Source organism: Musca autumnalis, unplaced genomic scaffold, assembly GCF_047663935.1.
Source record: "Musca autumnalis isolate F117 unplaced genomic scaffold, ASM4766393v1 scaffold_1, whole genome shotgun sequence".
NCBI lineage: Eukaryota > Metazoa > Arthropoda > Insecta > Diptera > Muscidae > Musca > Musca autumnalis.
In genome coordinates this window covers 104,900,553-104,917,380 of record NW_027411644.1, presented here as the reverse complement: position 1 = coordinate 104,917,380, position 16,828 = coordinate 104,900,553, and the positions used below count along the sequence as shown (strand labels likewise).

Genomic DNA, 16,828 nt, shown 5'->3' with positions numbered 1-16,828 from the left:
CAACCTAAAATACAATTAATTATCATTACAGATACAAAATATTCGTATTTTTTAAAATAAATGTTCACACTTAAATTTTTTTGTTCAACTCACTTTGTCCCTGTTTATACAGGGAAAGTTGATGGGAAAGAAAATTGAGTTTATGGGCGAGGGAGTAGAGAGGAATAAGAGGGGGTACACACACCTCTGTACTGGTAAATTCTGTTTTGTTTCGTTTTTCTTCGTATACAACCTGAAGTGGGCTGCAGATTTGTTTTTGCATTTTCTTTCATTTTATTTTCTCTGTCAAGAAACAAACAACAGCGGAGACAATTGAAAAAAAAAACCATTTGGAGGAAAAACTATTTTTTAAGCAAAAACAATTCGAAATAAGTGGAAATGTCAAAATTAAAATGCAATTCAATGGTTCCTTTAATAATTAATTGTTTATCACACACGTCCATTTTTTACTTTTCATTACAATTTTGCCTTGGCTTTGTTTTTGAACGGCGCAATGAGAAAATGAGTGTGAAGAAGAATCAGAAAAATTATAAAATTGACACAAACATGATTTCCGTGTCTAAACAACAAGGAAATTTTAAAAGAAATTGAGAAGAAAAATTTTCTTTCCAGTTTGAGTGTCTAAACACGGTCTTTGATTTCGGTAGTGAAAAATTTCAGCAGAAATTTGCCTCTTTTTCTCACTTTTTTTACATTTGTAATAGCTAATTTTTTCACGAACGTGAGTTTTGCTCACCCTCTTGTTGTTTATAATAAGGGAACAGTGAGAACATAACATCACTCACGGCGATATGATGTTTATAATAGGGGAGGAGGCGAGAAAGAGAAAACTCACGGTGAGAGGCCGTTCATAATTGGGCTGTATAAACACCCTTCGTTTACTTTTCTAAATATTTAAATATACATAACTTTCCATTTTCTTTTTTAAAAGATTTTGTTTTTCTTTTTTTTTGAGAATGCCAGAAAACAGCTGATAAATTTATGTTTACATACAAGAATGCCGTATCAAATAGAGCGCTCCCTAAATGAAAAATTTACATATGAGTTGCCAAATCATTTTGATAGATGAAAATTTTCATAGTGGTCACACTATGTGTACAACATTCGCAGGTAGAAAATTTGACATCTCATACGACATTGATAGATGGTGTAAACAACCCTTAAAACAACACTTTGCGTAAAGGAACACGACTTTTGTAATTACTTTTACCCCTCTTAATGTGTTTTGCCATATGACATACGCTATCATTTGAGAATAATAATAATATATTTATTTAGTGTTGCCATTATTTATATTTCAAAGTGTTGTTGGGTTTTCAAAGTGTTTAAACATAATCATTGATTATAATACCCCAATTTAAACATATTTTCATATTCTAAAAATAATAAAACCAATAATTTCACCAAACATTTACAGCTATTTGTTTGATTGTCTATTTTACTGTCAATAAAATTAAATTCTGCTAATGATAAGATCTGGCAACACTTAACTAGCCAGCTGTGAACGAAAAAATACACAATTTCTTTTTTCTGACATTCTATTCAGTTGTCTTTTTGAACGCGTCGGGGTGTGAAAAAATTCCCGGAAAATTACTTGATGAACTGTTTTTGGTTACTTTGATTTACGGAGCTATTTTCCAATTTGTCACGAAATTTTTTAATGTAAATCAAAATTAATAAATATATAAATATTTGCTGGAAATATTATTAAAAATTAGTGGAGACGAGAGAAAGAAAAAAAATTCTGCCTTATCAGTTGTGTTGTCCGTCTAGCCTAGCCGTAAAAACGTATTTTGAAGCATAAACAGCAACAATAACAAATAAAATAATATATTAAAAGTATAAGCGTGTGTATGTGCGTTTGTAAATTCCAACAAGCGAGACGAAGAAGCAGACGAGAGAGTTTTCTTCCACCAACTAAAAAGTGGCAAAGGTTAAAATAACAAAAGGATATTTGACAAAATCTACATTATATTAAAGCAAATAGTCAAATAGTAATGAATTTGTCCAATTAACTGCCCGAGAAAAGAGGGAAAAGAAAATTGAGCATACAAAGTAGAGAAAATAACAACAACAAGTGTTTGTGACTGTGACTGCATGTGAAGAATGTATCAACAACAAAATTGGGGAAAATTGAAATTCAACTAAAATTTAATTGACCCCCTACCATATATGAATGCTGCTGGTGGCTGCAAGTGATTCTGTGTGTACGTGAGCTTGTGTTTTGATTTGTAACATTCAACTTGTTTGTGAAAAAAGATACATTTTGTTCGGCTGCATTTGTTAAAACGAAACTACATAATTAACTTGAGTGATTTTCATTAAAAAAGTCTGTAATTTAATTCCACAAAAGACAATAAAATTTCATTTAAGCTGGCCACTGTTAGTGACAAAAATCAACTATTCTTCAGCAACATGGATGAAGAAGAGGAAGAAGTCACCGATATGAAACTACAAATATTCCATAACACTGTACGAGAACACATTGTAAGTATATAACAACAAACACACAAGAGTAGAGTATCGAAAGCATAAAACAGGATAACGTGAAAGGATAGGTTGGGGGTAAACAAACAAACCACCAATTAATATTCTAGAAATTGTGTCCATTTCCATTTAATATGATTTCTAGTCAATAAGAGTGGTGGTTGTAGGTAGTCGAACAATTAGTGTTGCTCGAAATATCTATTGGAATTTTCTTTATCATCATCGAGCATGGTACAGTAGATTCCTTTGTATGGTAAAAGATGTCACGGACTCTGAAGTTGTGTCGTTTTAATCGAGCCACATTTTGGCTTAAATTTCCTTTAGAGGCACCTAAGGTAGGAAGACAATATTTGCACCATAGGTAGTCCTCTCTATTCTGATTCCAACGGTGTATAACCTTTGTCCCGGAAATGTATACAGTTGCGTTCAAAATAATAGGAGCTAACCCATTTTGGTTTATTTTGAATTTGTTTAACATTGTTGACATCCCAACAGTTAATTCATCAGCAGAAATGTGGCAATCTGTTTTAAATTATTTACTGTTTACACCAACATTATAAATCGTGTTTAACGTTTTTGTTCAAAAAAATAGGAGTGTGGAAGAAAAAGGACGATAAAAATAGCTTTAGTTGAGTTTAGGATCAAAATTGTCAATATTTTAGTTAACAGTAGTAAATCCAATAGATTTTATGAGATTTGATTGCTGTTTGAAAACAAAAGTCCCTAGGAGGTAGCCAAGAAACTGGCGATTGTCCTTGCAGAAATTGTTTCCATAAATTGAGCACTTATTGGGCAACTCAATGGATTTTGTAGACAAAAGCTTAAACGATTAGATTTATTTGATGCTATGGATGTTATCTCTAACAATATATAATGATTGGTATCCCATAAATTTGTGTATTTTGATGCTTGAGCCAAGTTTAAGGACAGTTTACATTAGCCCTTAAGGCAAGGATCGTCAAAAAAATCGCATCTATAAGGAATTTATTCCCCTAACCAAATAATATTTAAAAGTCCTTAGGATTCTAACCTTGTATATGCAATCAGTTTCGATTCTATTCAAAAATGTTTAAAACGTGAACGGTTGAAATGTACTTTGAACCATTTAGTGATAGGCAGGCTGGGATTGCACTAAGGTTGGTATACGCCGTAATATATTTTTCAATATAAACTTACGTTTTTCACTCAAAAATACTTCATTTAGGTTATTTTCCTTAGAAAACTGTTTATTATACGATGCAAAACCTAATAAAAATAATCTTAGGCCAACTTCAAACGTTTTTCTTTAAAGTTTCCTTCTCAACAAAGCGTTTTGAAAAATGTCTCATATGTGCCAATCATCCAATTATTAAAAAATGAACCATATAATGAATTCTGCGTGCAGTTAAGATGCTAAGGACCTCAAAACATCACTTGATTGAGAAATTAATTCCTTATAAATACGCTTTTTTTAACCGATCCTTACGTAAAGAGGTAACGGAAGCCGGCTTTAACTCGGCTCAAGGATCAAAAACCACAAATTTCTGGGATACCGATCATTATATATTGTTCGAGATAACAGTCAGAGCATCAAAAAACTCTAATCACTAAAGTTCTGTCTACAAAATCCATTGAGTTACCCAATAAGTGCTCAATTTATGGAAAAAATCGCTGCAAGGACAATCACCCGTTTTTAGGCTACCTCCAAAAGAACTTTTGTTTTCCAACAGCCATCAAATCTCATAAAATCTATTGGATTCACTACTGTCAACTAAAATAGAGACACTTTTGATCTTAAACTCAACTAAAAATATTTTTATTGTCCTTTTTCTTCCGCACTCCTATTATTTTGAACAACAAATTTGAAGGCGATTTATAATGTTGGTGTAAGCAGTAAATAATTTAAAACAGATTACCACATTTCTGCTGATGAATTAACTGTTGGGATGTCAACAATGTTAAACAAATTCAAAATAAACCAAAATGGGTAAGTTTAACCATGTTTATTCGACCATTCCCTTGGTGTGGATGAGCACTCCTATTATTTTGAACACAGCTGCGAGATATAGGCCTTGAAAGTTCCACCAAAACCCGAAGTTGGACTTAAGTTAAACACATTTATTAAACTCAATTCGTGTTAAAATTTTTTTAAAACGCATTTATTAAACTCAATTCGTGTTAAAATTTTGTTATTACAGGTAAGTCTTGTCTCTCCGAACACAACAGTAAATAATATATATGGGGACGTTCATACTACCCGAGGTAAATTTAAAAGAACTTTTATTTTTTGAAATTTTGCCTTTTTAGGGCGAAGATCATTTTTTAATGATTTTTGTTAATTTTCTCGTTTAGAGTTAAGCTTGATGATCTGAAATTATTTGCAAGTAAAAAAGGAAAGCCAAGGACTCGAACCCACATAGTCACCAAATTACGTTACCTGGTTTCATTGGTGGTAAAGCAAATCTTCGGACGTATCGACTATGTAGTGGCTTCTCTGTCCTAGAACTTATCGTTTTTCAAATGCAAATGTGTTTTTGTACATTAACGCGGATACTTGGCCACAGAAATGTATTTTCTTCATGACAAACGCTTTTTGCGCTGACTTTGAAGTTATGAGTTGGCTTTGAACGCTAACACGCCATGACATTTTTTGATATGTTTTTCAAGGACGTGGGTTCAAATCCCAGCCGGGCTCAGCCTGTTTTTATTTTTTGAAATTTTGCCTTTTTAGGGCGAAGATCATTTTTTAATGATTTTTGTTAATTTTCTCGTTTAGAGTTAAGCTTGATGATCTGAAATTATTTGCAAGTGAAAAAGGAAAGCCAAGGACTCGAACCCACATAGTCACCAAATTACGTTACCTGGTTTCATTGGGTTTGAACCCACGTCCTTGAAAAACATATCAAAAAATGTTGTCATGGCGTGTTAGCGTTCAAAGCCAACTCATAATTCAAAGTCAGCGCAAAAAGCGTTTGTCATGAAGAAAATACATTTCTGTGGCCAAGTATCCGCGTTAATGTAAAAAAACACATTTGCATTTGAAAAACGATAAGTTCTAGGACAGAGAAGCCACTACATAGTCGATACGTCCGAAGATTTGCTTTACCACCAATGAAACCAGGTAACGTAATTTGGTGACTATGTGGGTTCGAGTCCTTGGCTTTCCTTTTTCACTTGCAAATAATTTCAGATCATCAAGCTTAACTCTAAACGAGAAAATTAACAAAAATCATTAAAAAATGATCTTCGCCCTAAAAAGGCAAAATTTCAAAAAAAAAAAAAAAAAAACAGGCTGAGCCCGGCTGGGATTTGAACCCACGTCCTTGAAAAACATATCAAAAAATGTTGTCATGGCGTGTTAGCGTTCAAAGCCAACTCATAACTTCAAAGTCAGCGCAAAAAGCGTTTGTCATGAAGAAAATACATTTCTGTGGCCAAGTATCCGCGTTAATGTACAAAAACACATTTGCATTTGAAAAACGATAAGTTCTAGGACAGAGAAGCCACTACATAGTCGATACGTCCGAAGATTTGCTTTACCACCAATGAAACCAGGTAACGTAATTTGGTGACTATGTGGGTTCGAGTCCTTGGCTTTCGTTTTTCACTTGCAAATAATTTCAGATCATCAAGCTTAACTCTAAACGAGAAAATTAACAAAAAAGAACTTTTGTTGCCGAAATTTGCATCTGTCCGAAGGCCGGCTATTTAGAGAAAAAATTGAAAATGTAGGAGAAAATTTTGTTATTGTTCCTGAGATTTGCACCTGTCCATAGGAGAAAGTCTTAAACCCCGGCCGAAGGCCGACTATTTAGAGAAAAAATTGAAAATATAGGAGAAAATTTTGTTCCCGTTCCCGAGATTTGCACCTGTCCATAGGAAAAAGTCTTAAATACCCGGCCGAAGGCCGGCTATTTAGAAAAAAAAATTGAAAATTGAGGAGAAAACTTTGTTCCCGTTCCCGAGATTTTCCGGAACTTTCGAGGCCTATATCTCGGGAAGTATACATTTCCGGGACAAAAATTATACATCGTTGGAATCAGAATAGAATGGGCTATATGAGGGGGAAAATTCCGACTTTTTCCGCCAGGTAGCTCTAAAGGAAATTTGTTCCATGTGTGTATATCGCGGCGATTAAATCTTGTGATTGTAGTTGTAGTAACGCAAATATGTTCTTCCGTATATATTTTTCAGTTATCTGGTTATGGTTCCTCTGTGTCCAGATTCAAAAATTCTGCAACCTGGACTGAGTGGGAAACCAAAATGGGGATTGTTGGGCAGTCAAACAAATGCAGCGTGTCGTGTGGTCCCAATCCACATGCCGGTCATGTGTTGTGTATCTTTTTTACTGCCTGCCCAATTGCATCGGTGTGAATGTTATTCACGTTGATCTAAATGTTCTCGCTTGTATCTTTGGACCTCTCTCTCTTTCTAGATCGTGAAGATCTCTCCTAACGTGCCTGTGTGGGGGAAACCTGCCCACTATGTTGTGGCTGTGCTAATGACGACGGCAACATCCGAGCAAAATTACTGCATCGACAACATTTTTTGTGGTGATGTACCGGTAAAATCTTCGTCTCCCCGTGAAGTTGGTCCACTGGCGTCATGAGAAGACTGCCTGTTGCGCCATTCTGGCTGATTTGAATATACTTCGGCTGCATAGCGCGAAAATTTATCACAGTGGCGTTGCATAGCTTACCACAGACCGGTCTATTGCTTTGTAAGAGATCAACGAAGTTTCTTCGTCAGTACCGCAAGTGATGTCTTAGGAACTTGTTCCTAGCTCTGATCTTATCGCAGAAAGCAGTGACTTACCCGGACGATTTAAACATGCTTTCGAAAGTTAAACTCAATATTTTGGGGTAGTTTGTGGTCGGAATCAGCCATAAATATATTCAGGGAAGCCTTTTTTCAGCCCTCCGTGTAGTGAACAGAATTTAGCCGCGAATTTTTTTCAAATTCCTCAGATGCACTAAGTCAGCTATGTAGATGTTTAACCTATCACATGTCTTCGACGATAAGAACAGATACCAAGATCGTACAATTATCCGAATAAACTATGCTCTCTACGTCGTCTGGATGCTGTGGAATTCCAAAATGGTAGAGGTTAAACAATTCTCCATATATCACACCGCCTTCTCACTCCTTCAAAGATATAGTCCATTATCCAACGTTTCCTTATGTTCTCGAACAGCTTGACATGGTTGACGGTATCGAATTCTATAAACTGTCGGTTAAATTAACACGCACACCTCTGTCATGCCGTTGAAAGTAACAACCGTTCTATCATTCTTTTCTCTCGAATTCGAGGGTAATTTAGGCCTTCCCCGTAATTTACAAAATCCTGTACCAATGTTGCATTGCTTCAGGTGGTCTAGCCACTTTTTCGCTTATGGTCGCCTACTAGCCTGTTGACTTCAAGTGTAAGTTCTCTATTTCTTGTGTCGTCAGGGCTCTTACGACGAAGCTGATCACGCTCATTTTCTAGTCCTGTAATCTCAGCTGGTGAAATTTCGGATATTCTACCAGCAGGTATGCGGAGAGCCGCTGCAGCTGTGATGATGTCCCGGAAAATTCTCAGATAAAAGGAATGTGCAGTTCTCTGAAGCGGTGATCGGTATTTTCTCTAAACCCTCGCCAAACAACTTTTCCATGGTTAGGAAAGTACTGCAATCAGAGGTTATGAAGTTGGGTAGTCTGTTAACGGAAACGATGATCGGAATATTGTCTGAGCCAAGGGAAATAACATGTCGCATGCTTCACCATAATGTGTTGCTGACTAGACAGTTCCTGCTGGCATCCTACTTGCCGTGTCATCCCAGCCATCACACTGGCTGTGTTATCACAAAAATGATAATGGGGAAACAAAACAATCCCCAAAACAACACAAAAACCAACGAATTTACCGGGTTAAATATACTATCACTTTTGTCTGAAAATTGGTAATATTTTTAATATATATCTTAAAGCGTTCTTCCTGAAAGGCACGTAGCGCCCACGAAAGTCATATTTGCAAGAATTCTTGACCTTTCTATTAATGCCAGTTATGTTAATGCACGTGGTCAGATAACAGGGTTATACCCTAATATATCCATAGAAAATATATTCTATGGCAGCTTTTGTCTACAACCCACCATTTAAAGTTTGGCACTAGATGTAGCTCATATTAATACTGGATAATCTTGAACCCATGACCTATATTGGAATTTTATTCCCTAGGTAGGCACTGGTGGGCATCATGACTAAAACCTTAGGTCAAATTAATGTATATGATCGAATTGGCATTACAAAATACACTAAGAAAATTACAAAATACACTAAAAAAATTATGCTATTACCTCCTCCTTCAAAATCCATTATAATATTTTGCAATTCGTATTAGTTTCGCGATATTTTGAATATATTTACTTGCACGCAAATTGTATGTTGTACTCACTACAAAAATCAAATGTTCCGACTTTTGGAGCTATTCTTAAGATGAACGCGTTCGAATGAAATAAAAACTAACATTTTTAAAAAGTTCCATGCCATAGCTGTCAGAGTTGCCAGAGCTTGCACCAAAAATGTCACATTCAGTTTTTTATTTTTGGCCAATGGCTGGAAACACTGTGTAATCAGACCGGCAGCCAACATATTGGTGATATCTGGCGAGTTGTGTTAATCTCCTCTTGTCCTCATAGGAGCTTCTTAGTACACTGTGCAAAATGTGCTGTACCTGGTCATTGCCTTGTCCTCTAACACCAGACGTTTTTTACCTATCACATGTTTGTGTTATGATTTGTAGGCCGTTTCGGACTTTTTAACTTTTACAAGAAAACATCTTTTTTTTAAAGGTGCATTATTGATCTCCTTATCCCTTTAAATCTGATTTTTGATTTCACGTGCCATTGCTGGTAAGGTTAGCTAGCTCTACAAAAGTGCAGCAGCATCCTAATCACTCACAAAAAACAGCTGTTTTATCGGCAACGTGCCTATTTCTAATCGATAGATAGCATCGTTTATTGGCATTTGCAACAAAACAAATCTTTTCCTTTTATCAGTTTCTGAACAAAAGTCAATGGAACCGAATTCATTACAAAAAATTTACCCTTGTGACCTTTCTCCCCACTTTTACCTCCCTTAATTTTTATTTGATAGTGGTGGTGGTTTTCTTTTTTGCTTTTGATTTGATTGAGATTTTTCATTACATATTCATTTTTCAAAATTTTTGTACATGTTTTTGGTGGTTTGGTTCGTTGTGCGCCCTAGTATTTTTGACGCCACCAAAAACATTTAGAAGCTTATTTTGTTTGTTTGCTTCGAAACAGCTGTCTGCAAATTCATAGGCATTCTCACTAGTGTGTGTCCTTGAAAGGGAAAGTATGGGTTGCTGTTGTGAATGTTGGTTATGTTGTGAAATATTTGTATATTTGTACATAACTGTACAGTGGCGAGAGGGAGAACGAGCGACGGTTGGGTTTAAAACGAAATCATCTGAAATAAAGGGATTAAAGGGGGTTGGGTTGAGATATGTTTTTGGAGCGATTATGTTTGCGAAAATTCCTCTCCTCTGAGTGTTTGCTAGATGCTGTGTGTAAGTATGTCATTCCTTAAAGTAAAAGGAACATTTTGGAAAAAACTAAAGTTGTTGCCAACTTAGAGAATTCGAAACACTATGATGGGCTTTATTTAAGATATCGTGAATATAAACTTGTTATAGTCTTTCTTGTCTATGGTCGGAGCCTGGAAACTTATAAGACTGATAAAAATACTTTTTTCTAGTCTTTTGTCTATCGATTTAAATCTGGGTACAAGATAAACCATCCAAATTTTGTCATGGCATACAGTTTGTCAACTTATGTTGCTGTTATGACTTTCCCTATCCATCCAATAACCTATAAGGCGGTTATATCTGCCTATATTCGCCTTTTTGCAAAATCGACTACAATTCAAACCAAATCTTAATGCTTTGCGAAACAGGTGAAGATTGAAATTATTAACTTTCAAACAAAAAATTAGCATAACAAGTGAAATTTGCAAATAAATACTCAGCAAGTGACGAAATGTTTATCGCCATACAGTTTCGCCATTGTGTTAATACACAAGTTCTTAAACAGAAAGAAACAAACTAGCCGTGAACATGAATATTCAATTTATCTCATGGTGCGAAGCAAATGTATACATATACCTAGTAGGAACATTTTCGATTAACACATATAGCGCGCAACGTGTAGCATGAACTTCTCCGATGAGCGAACATGCGTTTCTTGTAAGTAAAAAAACCTGAATTGTAAATAAACACCCCAACGGAAAAGAAAATAAAAACAAAAATTTCCACAAGATATTGAGAAAGTGCTTCTTAACACCTTAATGAAATGAATATACATAGCTATCTGAAAAAAACATGTTCATGGAGAAAAACAATTTTGCAATGCAATTTTTTGTATTGTTGTTAAATAAAAACAATTGTTTCGTAAAATTTGTTTGTTTGCTTGCTTGAAGAGAAAAATGATTATCAACAATAAAGAAGTCAATATTTTTAGCTATATGTACCTATTTATCGAAGATTTCAATATCGTTGACACAGATTAATTATTAAATTATGTGGGATCATTCTGAACGAAAGTGAGTTCTTTCACTTTCTCCCTTAAGTTGAAACGGCGTAAAGACAAAAACTCACGGGGAATTTTCGTTCAAAATAACCCCCATGATGTTTTGGGAAGAATAGAAGTAGACATCTTTTTGTTTACTGCACTCCTGCTGTGAACTTTGATCAGCCTTTTGAATTCAAATTTCCAAACAGAAAATAATGTAATAATGGATCAGCACTGACAAGATACGACATCAAGGAAGGTGCAAGATACCGCTGCAAAATGAATTGTGGCTAAGTAGTGCGATTCTGTAACTCTCTACCGATGGAATTAACAACAAATGACAATAGTTAGCGATATTTGTCGGTAAGTGCTATTCTGTATATAAATTTTACATATTTTTGTCGGTAATTATCGAAAATCATCGTCAGTTGCCGACGAAAAAAAGGAGTCGTTAAATCTACCGACATAAAAGAATTTTCATATTTTAAACAAAAAAATCAATGAAAACACAAATTTTTAAGAAATGGCATTAAAATATATTTCATGCAAAGAGGTAAGCAGAGATTCATTTCAGTACAAATAAAAAAGAAAATTGGGAATGGAAAACTTTTATGCCATAATGGATAAAATCGGGGGTCATTTGGAAACCTTCAGAATTGCGAGAAAAATTCCTGAGAAAATATTAATTTTTTCAGTATGAACGAAATATTTTTAAGGAAACATTTCGTTACGGTTGATATCCATATAAAACTGCATTGGTGGTATCGATTGTACGCAATATTAGCAGCAACAATAAAAGAAGGAAGAATATTACCTAGAGTTTGTCGGGTTAACATCCTTTATGAGAATTTATTCGTATAGGCAATAGATGTGATATATTTTCATATCTTTAAACGACAGACATGTTCGCGGAAAAATCATTTTATTGAACAAAATATCACGGTTTTTATAAGAAATTTGACGTTTTTCATAATTTTTTTGTGAAAATGTTCCATCTTATCAGCATCCAAGGCACTCGATTGCATCCGTCGAGATTGTCTGTGTCATATTCTGGGAAGAAATATGACATAACTGCGCGACTCCTACTGATATTCCCAGATGTTTCAATTATCTCTCCAACTGCATTAATTCACTAGAGCGCTCAAGTGCTCCAACCGTATGCAATCAGTCGACTGAGGAGGTGATAGTCATCGAGAAGATAAGTCGTTCAAAGCTTAGACAATAAATACCTTGAAGTTCTTTAAATCACCCGGTCCAGACGGTATCTTTCTTACAATGCTACAAAATACATTGGAGTTATTGATCCCACATCTGGATCACATTTTCAGAGCTTGTCTGTGTCTACCGCTCACTCCGGCTCTATGGAGGCATATATCTCCAAAGCCAAGTCACATATTTTCCTACGACTATAGACCGATCAGACTATCTCCCTCCCTATTAAAAAGCCATACATGCATATATCAAAGGCAAACCAGTGGATACCGCACAGAATGATGTCGTGGGTCTTGTCAAGAGGAATATTGAAGGCTAAACTATACCTGCTAATGTAGAAGGTGCCATTAATAACCTTAAGCTTGAATCATTCCATAGTGCTACACTGATCAATTGAATTGACGGAATTGAATGCTCAGCATTCAGGATAATCAACTCAAATATCGGTGAGAATTCCATTCGGAAGTCTATCACCAGCGGTACATCATAAGGTGGCGTTTTATCGCCACTCTAGAGCTCCCTTTAGAAAGCAAGTTCCACAGCATACCGCCACCACACCACAGTGGAAAAGGAATGTTGAAGAGCGTACCAAGAGAGGTACAATATCCATGCAAAATTCCATTGGAAAGAGTTCGGGACTGAAACCGGAGTTGACAAGTGTCTTCAATTTGTCATTAGCCACCCATATTGCACCAGAAGCCTGGAAATTTGACAGGGTGGTCCCGTTACTGAAGCCCGACAAAATTGCCAGCAGAGGCGAATCGTACATACAGAGCGAAAATTCTAGAAGAACTACTCCTCATAGATTCCGAAAAGTCATGGTGGCTCCTGATCTATCGAAGGCCTTCGATTAAGTCAACCATGCCAAGGATATAGAGAAGACCTTCCTGTAGCCGTGTTTGGTATGATGTATAATCAACTATATCTGTGGACGCCAGTCTGGAAAAAGTTGAAGACCCGACCCGTAGAGTGAAAGAGGGAGTTCCTCAAGATGGGAAGATATCACCGGAAGTGTTTAACCTCTACTTTTCTAAACTTCAACACCGTCCAGACGGTATAGAGATCGTAATGTATGCGGATGATTATACCATTTGGGTAGTATCGTCGATGACACATCTGATAGATTAATTTATATAAGAAAATATTCATATTTTATATAGACGGCTTAAATGATGCTCTCCCTGAACACATTGGCCCTGATTCTGAACAAGATGTTGCGTTTAAGTTTGACAGCATGTTTAAGTCGTCCGCCAAAGCGACAAGATCAGAAGTAGGAAGAAGGTGCTCAAGTTGCTGCCGGCAGCACTTGGGGCTGCTGACAAAGAATCCATGTTGACCTCTAATAGGGCAATAGGTCGGTTAGTTGTGAGCTAGGCGGAGCCAGGGTGGTATGAAAATGTTAGCCCAACGCAGCGGAAGAATATTAAAACCTGCCGTAATACGCCCTGAGGACTGCAACAAGGACGGTTTTATCAGTGCATCGGTACAGCAATATGTTGTTGCCGATCCAGTACATGTTAGGGTGTTATCTTTGTGAACATCCCTCTCGCAACGTCAGAAGAGGTCTTCATGATCTAAGGTATAAGGTATATCATCCACACTGATGCATCCATCGGAGCAGAAGAACCCAACCCAGATAGCAGAAAACGAAATACGAACGAACACATTTGCGCGTTGCTACAACAACACCACAATTAACAGCTGGTTTTAGCCAGAATTCATTAAATCTGAATAAAAATCACTCCTTTCTCATGAAGAAAAATTCATTCTATTCCATGGGTGACCCGCCAGTATAAATCTCCATATGGTCTAGTTTTATAATTTTTTTATTTTGTGAAATTAAGGAATAGTTAAGCTTTATATCCGACATTAACTTTGAATCGGATGTACTGTCACGTAATTATTATGTTCTTGCGTGTCATTTTCATTTTATGAATAAACAAAATTATTAAAAATTCTTGTTAGTTGATTGTGTTTAAGCACTTGTATTAAATTACGAACATGAGCTAATGTTTATTTTATAATTTCGAATTTTTTTTTCTATGTATACTTGCTTTTCACTTCAGATCAACAAGAGAAGTGACAAAGGTTTTTTCTTCGTTATGAATAAAAAAATGTTCGATGCATTTTTCGCTGATTAATGACAGTATTGAAAGAGGTGTTACGTCAATTTTTTCTGTTTTGTTTATTCACCATGAATAAAAGTACAACAAAATATTGTATTTTTAAATGAATGGAACGAAAAAAAAAAAAAAAATAACGACAACTCATCATTTTACGTTTCGTTAAGCGTACAAGATTTTGTCTACAAATTAATTACCATTAATGGTGTGTTGTCTGCGATGCAGGTAAAATGAGCGGGCAATGACTTGAAGCCGGCTATGCTCAAAACGAACATGAAATTATTTTTTTATGTGTTAAGGTTTTCTCAAGAAACATTTTACTGATAGCGTTCATATAGTTTCTTTTTTCCGATTATCACTATCAAATCTAATGTCATTATTCGTTCCTATTTCTTAATCAAGCTACTTGTTTCTTTTCTTTTATCACTTCAAGTTTCAATGTTATTAATTTTATTTATTTTGATTTGAAATTTCACCCGTTTTTTGTTTTATTTTTAAACCTTATCATTGATAATTTTGTCAATTGCGTTTCAGTACCCAATGATGAATCAATAGACAATTAAGAATTCAAATGCTTATGCGATCAATGTAAATGTTTATAAATAAATGTACACTGACCTATCACAATATTAAACTGTCGAACCGACTATGGGTTGTTGAGAATGTAAAGTACAAAAAATCAAGACTTTATGTTGATTTAAGTGATTCAAAGTTAAACACAAGAAAGTGAATACCAAAATAAATGCGTTGTGTCGTTTTAATATGTGTGAAATTACAGCAATTTTGAACGGATCCTCATGAAATTTTACATGGATATAAAGTTCTACTGTCGCCAACATTACACTGGGGGATTTGCCACCGCCGAAAATTTTGAAGTTCTGGTCAGGGAGTGACGGACTGTGGCTCTCTTATTAATAAAACTGGTCGTTATTATTTCGCTTCAATTATCTATTTTTATTAAGAATTTATATATTTTTATAGCACATTTTCCTGCCACTGTAGGTGTATATAAATGCTTCTGACGTGTCCCAATTGATGTGAAACACATACTCTTTGTCATATTTTTCGTATCAGTTATCTTAGTAGTACCAATTGCAGATAGGCAAAACTAAATTTTATCTTTCTTCTTTATTTTTATACCCTCCACCATAGGATGGGGGTATATTAAGTATGTCACTACGTTTGTAACTACTCAAAATAATCATTGTAGACCCCACAAACTATATATATTCTTGATCAGCGTGCAATTCTACATCGATATAGCCATGTCCGTTCGTCTGTCCGTCTGTGGAAATCACTCTAGCGTCCGAACGGATTGACGTAGGTGGATGAAATTTTGGGAAAATCTGTTATTTGTACGTAGGACTTTTGGTATTGAAAGCGGGCTATGTAGGTCCACGCTTTCGTATAGCCCCCATACAAAATGACGCGTCGTCGTTTTAAGGAATTTTTAAGATATTTGTCCCATTTTACCACCGAATTGGTTGTAATTTGGTATTTTGTGTCTCCAGAGGCCAAAAAACATTCCTACCAAAGTTGGTTTATATAGGTCCACGTTTTGGTATAGCCCCCATATAAAGTACGCGTCATTTTAATATATTTTGAATGTATAAGTCCCATTTGACAACATAATCGGTTGCAAGTTTGTATTTTGTGTTTCCAGAGGCTAAGAAACATTTCTACCATAAAATGTTTATATAGGTCCACGTTTTGATATAGCCCCCATAGGACAATATCTCCCGATTTTCGGTATTTTGAAGGTTTTGGCCTCATTATCACACCGAGATGGCTGAAATTTGGTATTTAGTCTTCGTTGGGGGTATAAAACTTCCCCCTCTGAAATTTGTAGGTATAGGTCCGCGCCATCATATAGCCCCCATAGAACGGTAACTTCCGATTTTCGGTATTTTGAAGGTTGTGGCCACATTAATCCACCGAAATGGCTGAAATTTGTGGTGGAGGGTATAAAAAGTTCGGCCCGACCAAACTTAACGCTTTTCCCACTTGTTTTTTCTTTCTGTGATTCAACTGAACATAAATTTGACATCTAATGGCCAGACAGAAACACGACTCATAGAATGTTTGTCTTTTTGTTTGTTTTTGACAAGTAGCAAAAAATGTTTTGATGCGTTATATAGGGTGTGACAAAAAAGTTGATATTAAATGAAATAAATACTTGACATGAAAATGGCTTGTGGTATTCAATAATACAGAAAGTGGCTTCCTGATGATTATACCCTACACCACTATGTGAGGAGGGTATTATAAGTTGGTTTTGGCTTGTAGACTTATACCTTTATATATCAAAATATTCAGGGTTCGGAAAGGGAAAAAAACTTATGTGGAGAAAATTAAAAGTTTTATTCTTATGCAAATATTTCCGCTTCTAGTAAGGTATTCCAAAAGAAAAGCACCCCAATGGAAGAAGAAAATATCACCTTCATAATGATGCAA

General features: G+C 35.5%; 1 protein-coding gene across 2 annotated transcripts in view; it reads left to right on the top strand.

Moving 5' to 3' along the window:
* Positions 1–1,484: 1,484 nt before the first annotated feature.
* Positions 1,485–16,828, top strand: part of LOC141403881 (protein Lilipod-like) — a 92,925-nt gene continuing 77,581 nt past the window's right edge. Inside the window, exon 1 of one of the 2 annotated variants that reach the window (XM_073986948.1) lies at positions 1,485–2,487. In XM_073986948.1, coding sequence (XP_073843049.1) covers positions 2,416–2,487 — 72 coding nt within the window. In that variant the 5' untranslated portion in view covers positions 1,485–2,415. The remainder of the gene's footprint in view (positions 2,488–16,828) is intronic. The other variant, XM_073986956.1, reaches the window with a different exon arrangement.